Source organism: Nanorana parkeri, unplaced genomic scaffold (genome assembly GCF_000935625.1).
Source record: "Nanorana parkeri isolate BGI_ZX_2015 unplaced genomic scaffold, ASM93562v1 scaffold2147, whole genome shotgun sequence".
Taxonomy (NCBI): Eukaryota; Metazoa; Chordata; class Amphibia; order Anura; family Dicroglossidae; genus Nanorana; species Nanorana parkeri.
This window is the reverse complement of record NW_017308415.1, coordinates 76012-87005: the sequence shown is the minus strand read 5'-3', so window position 1 is coordinate 87005 and position 10994 is coordinate 76012. Positions and strand designations below refer to the sequence as shown.

Genomic DNA, 10994 nt, shown 5'->3' with positions numbered 1-10994 from the left:
CCTGCAGAGCCCACCAGAGATCCTTTACAGCCCATCTGAGACCCCTGCTTCCCTGCAACACTAAGGCCTCATTCACACTGCTTAGCGTTGGCCCATACACATCCGTGCGGGTGCAGGTGTCCGTGCTCGGATGCAGATAGGATCCATCCTGTCTGCGTATTAGTATGAACATCCGCACCCGTGCAAATGTGCAGTTCAGTTGAGCGTACGGCCGCGTCCTCCCATAGAGAAGAACAGGCTGCTGCGTGTGATTTGTAGGCAGCAGCCTGTCCTTCCCGGGAACGGCCCGATACGTCCGTGAACTCTGTAAAAGATAAATAAGTTAAACGATCACTTTAAGCATCATAACCACTAAAGCTTAATGGAGCACAGATATAATGTATGCTGTATGGGGATGTTGGAGTGGTGTGTGTGTGCGTGCGTGCGGGGGGACTTGAAGACACGAGGTGCACAGGGCACACTTGGAGACATGAGGTGCATAGGGCACACTTGGAGACACGAGGTGCACAGTCCACACTTGAAGACATGAGGTGCACAGGCCACACTTAGAGACGCATGACGCACAGGGCACACTTGGAGACATGAGGTGCATAGGGCACACTTGGAGACACGAGGTGCACAGTCCACACTTGAAGACATGAGGTGCACAGGCCACACTTGAAGACTTGAGGTGCACAGGCCACACTTAGAGACGCATGACGCACAGGTCACACTTGGAGACACGAGTGGCACAGGGCACACTTAGAGACACATGACGCACAGGTCACACTTGGAGACACGAGTGGCACAGGGCACACTTAGAGACGCATGACGCACAGGTCACACTTGGAGACACGAGTGGCACAGGGCACACTTGGAGACACGAGGTGCGCGGGGGACACACTTGAAGACACGAGGTGCACGGGGGACACACTTGAAGACACGAGTAGCACGGTACACTTGGAGACACGAGGGGCACAGGGCACATTTGAAGACACGAGGGGCACAGGGCACACTTAGAGACACGGGGCACACCAGGGTGCACTTGGAGACACATGGTGCACAGGCCTAACTTGGAGATTGAGGAGCACATGGTGCACTTGCAGACACTGGGCACAGGAAGCATAGAGTCACTGAGGCATGAGAGGGGGTAGGATGATTGTCATGGAGGATACAGGAGTAATGAGGGAACAGATTGACAATGGAGGCACTTGGGGGGTGTCTTGAGTTAGGCGTAGAGACGTGTTCCTCAAAGGCTGAGCCATGTGTCGCCTGGCACTTTAGGAAAGCACCAATCAGGAACGTTGCCTCCTCATTTGCCGCATCGCCGGCACTTCAGAAAGTACCAGTGTTTTCAGAAACCTATTTCAAATATGAACTATTCAGCTTCTAAAAACTCATTTGTGCAAAATCAGTGAGAAAAAGCTGCTCCCATCAGTCTGCAGAGACCCCGTTATTTCCCCAATGGGTGACGCCATCTTGCCTCTCACACAGCATAGGAAAGCTGAGGTCAGGTAGTCAGTCATAGCCCACACTTTAAAGACAGCTCCGGTCTTCCTGTGACCATCATACTGGAGCTTCATGAAATACTCTTGCAGGTATGGAGGTCCAGGCTTCACTTTCTCGAACCTCCAACAATTCAGTGCTTGGTGCCTGAGCAGACATTTGTCAGGCCTATTTGCTGTCACATGGGCAGAAGGGGAGTATTCATAGACCTTTGCAAGTCTGGTCTTTCGGAAAGGTGAAGCTTACACAGGAGGTTTGAAAGGCTCTGAAGATGGAACATAATGTTGGGGGAGGATTAGGAGGCCTCTTTCAGGTACCTTATGGAGTCTGCTACAAAGGTTGCTCCTCTGGTAACTTAACCTACACAGAGCACATGAATGAAGCAGCTCTGTGGGAGCTCAGAAAAGGACACTGCTGGATTGCCTGAGCATATGCTGCTCTAAGGAGGACATCCATTGCTAAGTAAAGGCCATCATTCGTAAAATATAACTTGTCCCCAGCTCATGTGTTCCCTGGCCAATGCAAATGTATTCATTTTTATTTATATGTCTTTGCTCAGTAACAAGATTGTCTACTTTTATAACTGTAGAGATGGAGTCTGCTGAGTCTGCTCATGGACTGCAAGAAGAAAAAGCTGATGATGAAACTCTGGATATCACCAAACAGGTTTTAGAAGATGAACACAACCCTGATTCCAGCAAAGAGGTCACCGGAGAAGGAAAGGAAGGAGGTGCAGCCAGTGACACAGCACCACATCATGGACATGACAGCAAATTACCAGAGACTCCTAATGCCCAGCCATTAGCTGAGGGGACAGAAGAGACAGTAACCCCGGAGACGGCAAATGAAGATGAAGGATCGGGTACCACGGATGAGCCAATGTTGGCTGACAAGTCTGAGGTAGAAACGGAGCAGACATCAGATAACCTTGATGTCAGTAATGAAGCAGACACTGGATCAGGGATTGAAACTGTGGAGGAGCCGCAAGGGGAGGAACGAGAAACCGAGCAACCTGCTGCGGGAGAAACTATTGAAGAAGATCAGGAGATCCAGCATGACCAAAACATAGAAGGTCCCCTGGAAAGTTCAGCAGGTGGGCCTTTATTTTTACTTTCATTGTGTTGTGTGTGAATAGTTTAATGCTTTGTAGTACTTTTAAATGACTAATATGACTTTTAATCAATATGGGGTCACCTAATGACCCCACAATATGGGGCCACCTAAAGACCCCACGATATGGGGTCACCTAAAGACCCCACAGTGCTTGACAGAGGCATCTGCAGTCTAAAGGTGCCTGCATTCATTAGTGGACATTCTCCAGATCCAACCATTTATAGCCAGATTGGGAAACGTTTGTATTCTTGTGGACCTCTCCATGACACCAGCCAACCCTCCCAGGATGAGCCTGCTCAGAGGAAGTTGACCAGCAAAGACAGATTTTTCCAGGCCAATCACTATTTTCCCAATGCAGATGGAACCCCGATGTGGACTGGCATGTTTCAAGAAAGCTCCTTGTTAAATAGATTGTTTGGTGATGGGATCCTCCATGCATAGGCTGTCAAATATTTGCAGGTAGCTTAGCACACCGGGGCTTAGGATGACTAAGTGATCGGCACTTTTGACTTAAGGGTCTGTTTCTTGGGTCTAAATGCCATCTGGAACACAATCTGCATGGAGTTTGTATTTTCTCCTTGTGACTGTGTAGGTTACTCTAGGTGTTCAGTTCTTTTCTATAACCCAAAAACATACTGGCCCTAGAGCTTGTGTCAAACACAAGGCCCGCTGGCCGAATCTGGCCCACCAGGCAATTTCACGTGGCCCTCGCACCCTTTCTGCACCTTTTAGATTTTTAAACTGAAGCCAACACTGTAAACAGGCTCCGAGCTTCACAGGAAGGCTGCCAAGGTCCCCAGCAGGGTCCCGGCAACCTTCCATAGAGCCTGCACAGCCCACCATAGAACATCCACAGCCACCTGATAGCCTGCACAGCCCACCATAGAACATGCACAGCCACCTGATAGCCTGCACAGCCCACCATAGAACATCCACAGCCACCTGAGAGCCTGCACAGCCCACCATAGAACATGCACAGCCACCCAAGAGTCCGCACAGCCCACCGTAGACCCCGCACAGCCACCTAAGAGTCCGTAAAGCCCAGCATAGACCTCACACAGCCACCTGAGAGTTCGCAAAGCCCACCATTGAACCTGCACAGCCACCTGAGAGTCCGCACAGCCCTCTATTCACATCACATTAGAGCCACTAGATGGAGCTGATGAGCATAGGATCTCCAGTAGATAGGATACTGTCTGTTTTCAGTATTAACTAATCAGCCAATCAGATTTACATTTTTTTTCTCACCCACAGGAACAGAGGGGGCGGAGCAAAAAGAGCATATGGAACAACAAGCAATGGCACATGGGGAAGGTGAGAGTGACCTTTTGAGTGGAGACATAAAAGGAGAAGCCTCGGAACATTCTGGTGAGTTTTATATTGATTTGTTTCCCTGTACTGAAGAGTGTAAGCTTCTCTGGTGCAGAGACTGGCTCAGTGTTCTCTGTACAGGACTGCGGAATATGTCAGAGCTATGTAAATGTATAATAATAGTTTGTGACTGTGGGGGGACATTAGAGTGCAAGCTCCTCAGATGCAGAGGCTGATGTGACTGGCTCAGTGTTCTCTGAGCTGTGTAAATGAACTTATTAATATAGATAAATTCTGTGTATCATTGCTATTTACTAATATAAATTAAACTGAGAACAGTAAGGAAATAGAGAAAAATTCAGAGATGTCTTTTGATATCCGGCCAACAGAGGGCAGTGTGGTTGCAGCTATGGCAGAGGAGGAGGAGGGAGTCACATCAGGGGAAATTGCAGCAGCTGAAGCTGGAAGTGATGAAGATCAGCGAGCAGAAACGGCACAGCAGAATCCAGATGAGGAAGCACAAGGTAAAATTTACAAGTAGAGTGCTTCCTGATCATGTGATCTTAACATTGGCTACGACAAAATGATCACATGCAGTGTGAAGGCTTCATTCACAAAATGCAGATTCCATTGCAGCCTGAAAATTGCAGTATGCCTTTGTTTAGAACTGTAGAACTCTAATTGTCAGAAACTATATATATACTTCTTGTATGTCCCTCGTAAACTTTGTATAATACATGGCCACAACACCACAAAATGGAAAATGAGATGTGTTTTCTTTTTTTTTTAAATGCTCATCAGTATGCAATGAAAGCATTTGCGTGAAAATGCAAGTGGTAGCTAGTGTCATAAACATTAAACATGTGCCTGGCCCTGTATATGGAGGTGAAAGGGCTCCTAACCATAGTAAAGACAAAAGTTTTGTTTTATTCTAGCCGTGGTTAACCATGGAAACATACCCAAAGAAGGAGATGCCGCTGAAATCATTCCAGCTGATCCGACAGAACAAGAAGATCCCACTGTAGGGGACACAGTACAGGAGTCTGCTGATGACGGTGAGAACCCATTTTGCATTTATTTCTTCTCATCTACTATCAGGGCTGAAAAAGTACCCTAGTGATCGGGATGTCCTGCCTTTGAAGTGAACCTGTGGCCAAGCTTGGGACATTCTGGAATGTACATATTATTAACAAGCAGTAACTGAGCCTTTGAAAAAAAAGCCATCACTGACCTGTAGTACTCTACACTCTGCACTCTACAGCAATTCATCCTTAAATTCTCAAACTTCACAGCAGAAGCACTGAAGTCCTCCAAGTCATCCTTTCAGCAGCTCTGTTCATCCTGTTTTCAAAGCCACCATTAGTAATCATGGGGCCCTGTACAGCTTACCTGACAAGTACCACCCAGCCTTTTAGTACCACTCAGTATCCACTTCCCCACCACCTAAGGACTTCAGTGACCCTTCTGCTGTGACCATTGGGGATGAATAGCTCCACAATGCCTGCACCTACAGAGATCAGTGAGGGTGTGTTATAAAGCGTTTACTGCTTGTTACATACTTGAATGTCCACAGCCTGACCATGGAGGCATCATAAGCCCCTACACTCAGTCATACTTGTCAGAGAGGTGTACGTTTCTCTCCCATTACACTCTGTGTCATGCAGTTGGTTTCTGGCGCCAAGCCCTCAGTAGCAGATCCTTTAAGTCCTGTAAGTTGCAAGTTGGGGCCTCCTTCGCTCCACACGTGCATCAATGAGCCTTGGCGGCCCATGGCCCTGTCACCAGTCCACTGGTTTTCCTTCCTTGGACCACTTTTGGTAGGTCCTGACCACTGCAGACCGGGAACATCCCACAAGAGCTTCAGTTTTGGAGTTGCTCTGACCCAGTCATCTAGACATCTCTATTTGGCCCTTGCCAAAGTCCCTCAAATCCTCACACTTGTCCATTTTTTAAAATCAAAGATGTTTATTGATTTTAACGTAACAGGACACTTTTGCAAAGACAGTGGGAGCATATGGTTACAACTTACAGCACGCAGTGCATGGAACTACAGAATGTATTGGGAGAGGCACAGCTCAAGATTTAAACAGAATGACAGGTATCACTGGTGTAGTAGGCTCGCCTGTCAAGCAGATCAAGTATATGTTAGGGTCCTCCCGAATACTGAGGGGCCCAACAAACTTACAGGGTTATCAGGAGGAAGTTGTTCCTTTGTGGGTCACTGCATCACAGGACCGCCATTCGTGCTGTGAGAGAGCGTACTAAACCACTGCAAACATCAAACATTAAAGATCGTGCCCAAAAGAGATACCCTGTTTCCCCAAAAATAAGACCTACCCCGAAAGTAAGACCTAGTACTATTTTTCAAGATTCCTGTAATATAAGGCCTACCCCGAAAATAAGACCTAGTTTGGTGGTAGCGTGTGAGGGGGAACTTGCAGGAGAGATGGTATCAGCCTGCAGGGACATACTGTATTAAGGGGATGACAGGGGACTCCCTCCAGACTTCACCAACTGCTGTCCCCCTGAAGACACTACTTAATGTAATGGTACTGTACTGTAATGTGTACCGGTAAATGGTACCGTACTTTACCGCGCTGTCCACTGTCTGATGTCCCCACTGCTGCACCGCTGGTACCACTGTCCCTGATGGCAAAGGAAGCCGGCGCTGTAGAAAACAAGGCTGCGGCGGCGGAGGGAGCAGAGTCGCATTAGCCAATATTCCTCTATAGCGCCGGTTACTGTGACAGGTGGAGTGATACCAGATAACTTTGGATTGTTGTACATTTTGTTGCACATTAAAAAAATAATAAGACATCCCCTGAAAATAAGACCTAGTGTGTTTTTTGGGGGCAAAAAAAAATATAAGACAGTGTCTTATTTTCGGGGAAACACGGTCGAGAGAGAAAGAAAGAAGAAAGAGTAGGGAAGACTAGGGTGGGAAGGGAGAGAAGGGAGAGGGCATACCGGGGTCAGTTCTTTCCTGGGCATTCGTGGGGGACGTTCGTTGTTAAAGCGTAGTTTTAGCCCATTTTTTTGTTTGGTTGCTTCCAACACATCAACCTCATTGGCAAAATCTTCAATTGCTGCTTAATTTATCCCACCCACTTCCAGGTGTCGTAATATACACCCCACTTCCAGGTGTCGTAATATATACCCCACTTCCAGGCGCCATTGTAATACACCCCCCCACTTCCAGGTGTCGTTGTAACCAGATAATCAATGTTATTCACATTACCTCTCGGTGGTCACAGTGTTATGGCTGATCAGTGTAAATTGGGGTAATAGGGGAAGCTTGATACTATTTTAGGTTTAGGTAGGTAGCTACATAGTTAGGTTGTATTTGGGAGTACGCAGTGTAGAAATAATTATAAGACTGAAGCTAAGGCTGGAGTTCAACTTTAAATCAATGGACAGACAGGTGTGGATAGTTGGTGTAGTTAGCACTATAATCAAGCTAGTATATTTTTATCTGCCTATGCCTGCTATGAGTCTGTGTTTACTTACATAGGCCAAAAATCCGAATCTTTACCCAATGAACAGCCAAGGCCGGAAGAAGTTGAGAAGGAGGAGGAAGAAGAAATAGAGAAGATTCCAGAGGACTTCTACTATGATTATGAGAGTATGTGCTCCCGTCCGTACATCACCCCGGACTCAGGAATCCCAAGTGGAGTCCTCCAACTCCTGTATCCTTCTATATTCAGAGAGAGGGGTTTATTCTACTCTTCAGGGGACTATTTGTGAAAGGCTAAATGATTGATACCTCTGTACAGAGGACCAGAGTCCAGGCGGATCATTTTCTATATTTTTTTAGTAGAGAATTGATAGGATCTGTTGTACAGGGAACAAAGTCCGAGTGGATCACTTCCTAAGTTCTCCCTATAGAGGACGGGTAGGGTCTGTTTTACAGTGGGATGTAGTCTAGGTGGATCACTGTCTCTATTTTTGCTTTAGAGAATAGTGCTGCCATACAGAGGAAAGTAGCCTAGGTGGGTAAACTCCTTTGTTCTTCCTGTAGTGAACAGGTAGGGAGACATACTCTGGGTGGGTCACCTCCTGTATTCTTCCTGAAGAGAACACGTGGGAACTGTTGGACCAGGTAACATAGCCCAGGTGGATCACATCCTATAGCTCCCTCCTGGGAACAGGTAGGCTCTGTCGTACGAGGGAACATAAACCAGGTGTATCACTTCCTATAGTCCATCTATAGAGAATAGGTAGCTTCTGTTGTATAGGGGAATGTTGTTCGGGTGGATGACTTCCTGTAGTCTTCCTATAGAGAACATGTAGGATCTGTTGTACAAGGGAACATACCCCAGGTGGATGACTTCCCATAGTCATCCTGTAAAGAACATGTAGGATCTGTTGTACGAGGGAACATAGCCCAGGCAGATGACTTCCTGTAGTCATCCTGTAGAGAACATGTAGGATCTGTTGTACAAGGGAACATAGCCCAGGCAGATGACTTCCTGTAGTCCTCCTGTAGAGAACATGTAGGATCTGTTGTACAAGGGAACCTAGCCCAGGCAGATGACTTCCTGTTGTCATCCTGTAGAGAACATGTGGGATCTGTTGTACAAGGGAACCTAGCCCAGGTGGATGACTTTCCATACTCATTCTGTAAAGATCTGTTGTACGAGGGAACATAGCCCAAGTAGATGATGTCCTGTAGTCTTCCTGTAGAGAACATGTCTGATCTGTTGTACAAGGGAACATAGCCCAGGCAGATGACTTCCTGTAGTCTTCCTATAGAGAACATGTGGGATCTGTTGTACAAGGGAACATAGCCCAAGTAGATGATGTCCTGTAGTCTTCCTGTAGAGAACATGTCTGATCTGTTGTACGAGGGAGCATAGCCCAGGGGGGTGACTTCCTGTAGTCTTCCTATAGAGAACATGTGGGATCTGTTGTACAAGGGAACGTAGCCCAGGTAGATGACTTCCTGTAGAGAACATGTGGGATCTGTTGTACAAGGGAACATAACCCAGACAGATGACTTCCTGTAGTCTTCCTATAGAGAACATGTGGAATCTGTTGTACGAGGGAACATAGCCCAAGTAGATGACTTCCTGTAGAGAACATGTAGATAGATGGATGGGATCCTCATGGCTTGTTTCCTTAATATATCTCAGACATTCTTTCGGTTATGACTGCAACAAAAGGGCCAACCTCCATCTACTGGATGACCAGACGCTGCTGTACGTCGCCGGTACAATGAGTATCATCCTAACACTTAAGACGCAGGAGCAGCAATACCTGAGGAGCAGCAGCGGTGGAGGAATCGGAGCTGTCACTGTACGTGTTCCTGGATCCTTTACACGCATTGTTTTGTATGAACTAATACCCACCTGGATTTCAATGTATGGATTCACTGCCTAGGTGCATTTGTCTGGATGACAGTGGAGGCAACACTGCAATAGCAATGCAGACAATTAATTATTCATCATCAATCCAGAGATTTCCCCCACAGTATTTATTTCTTCTGTCACTAGATGTCCTCAGCCTGTTGGCCGGCATCATTCAACCCACTTTCTCTGAGCCCAGGTCATCCCGGACTTGCTCCCAGCTTGTGACCGGACAGTGGAAAAAGAAGCAGCACAGTGATGAGCTCCTCTCTCTGTCACTCTGCTCTCTCCTTCTTTCAGCATGTTCCTTTTCTTCTTGCAATGCTCATCCTGCTTCCGCCGATATACCCCAGTAGTCCAGTGGTCTAGCACCAGTCCCCTTCCAGATTATATAAAGACTATAAATAAAGATTGAGAGAAAAAAAAACAGGGAAGTGGGGAGGGGGGTGGGTGGCGTTTTGCCCAGCCTTGAAAGTTAAAGCTAAACTCCGGGCAAATAGAAAGTCACAAAGTAATACAACTCCGTGTACCTCAATAAATGTTTTTTTTTTTATTGCAAGCAGTACCTGAATTTGACTTGGTATCAGCCAAGAGTGTGTACAGCAAAAATCAGAGACAGGGAACACAAGGAGCCAATCAGGTGGGCTGCAGTACAAGGGACATGCTGATAGGAGGAGAGAGAAGAGTGACAGAAAATCTTATGGGGAATGGATGCAATGCCCTATAATAATCTATAAATACAATGAAAACTATATCTACATTACATGACACATATTCAGCCATGAATGAATAATCATTTCATACTAGGGCTGTGCAAATTAACGATTAATTTCTCGATTAATCGTTAATCTTTTTGATCGATTACATTTTTTTTTAAACTTTCTGCACGAGCACCAGCCAAGGCATTGGCCTATACACATACAGCACAGCAATGAAGTAATAAAAGGAACTAGGATCGCACTAATCCAGCACGTTATTATTCTGAGTTGCCCCACTCAAGCGGCGGCCATATTGAGTGGAGCACGTGAGATTAATAACGTGCTGGATTAGTGTGATCCTAGTTCATTGTATTACTTCATTGCGGTGCTGTATGTGTATAGGCCAATGTAGTTGGATCCGTATGTGCGTTATAATTAAGCGATTTACATTTTTTCGATTAATCGAACACGAAAATTTTAATCAGTAACAGCCCTATTTCATACAGATATGATATACAAGATATATCTATCTATATCTATATCTTACCTTGCACATGACTTTCTTTACTTCCAGGTCCATCCCAGCAGGAAATATTTTGCCGTGGCGGAGAAAGGACACAACCCAAACATTATCCTTTATGAATTCCCATCATTAAAACCATTCCGGATCCTCAGGGGTGAATAGAACTATATATTGTACTCTGGCTAATTGCTGCATGTGTGTTGTTAGACTGTACCATGTGTCATGACTTGTCACTCTCCCAGCTATCAATGTTCTTTGTATCCCCTCCACGCCAGCTGACCATGCAAAAACACAAGAAAGTAGGGTTCCCATTCACATCAGAGTCCCCTCCTTTCACTTTAGAAGCCCACCCTTTTACATGAGGGGCCCCCTTTACATCAGAGACCCCCTCTTTCAAATCATTGGCCCCTCTTTTCATCAGAAGCCCCACTTCACATCAGTAACCCACGCCACATCCACTCTCCTTTTTCACATCAGGAGCTCCCCTTTTACATCAGAGTCCCCCACACTTTATATTGG

The 10994-nt window shown here is 46.3% G+C and overlaps 2 protein-coding genes across 2 annotated transcripts in view; one reads left to right on the top strand and one right to left on the bottom strand.

Moving 5' to 3' along the window:
* LOC108800871 (cytochrome c oxidase copper chaperone) overlaps positions 1–10994 on the bottom strand; it is a 25219-nt gene that overhangs the window by 6309 nt on the left and 7916 nt on the right. The gene's annotated exons all lie outside the window — the stretch shown is intronic.
* CFAP44 (cilia and flagella associated protein 44) overlaps positions 2077–10994 on the top strand; it is a 56801-nt gene continuing 47883 nt past the window's right edge. Inside the window, exons 1-7 of the mRNA XM_018572852.1 lie at positions 2077–2578; positions 3853–3966; positions 4299–4433; positions 4845–4964; positions 7421–7595; positions 9042–9204; positions 10527–10629. Of these exons, the coding sequence (XP_018428354.1) occupies positions 2077–2578; positions 3853–3966; positions 4299–4433; positions 4845–4964; positions 7421–7595; positions 9042–9204; positions 10527–10629 (1312 nt within the window). The remainder of the gene's footprint in view (positions 2579–3852; positions 3967–4298; positions 4434–4844; positions 4965–7420; positions 7596–9041; positions 9205–10526; positions 10630–10994) is intronic.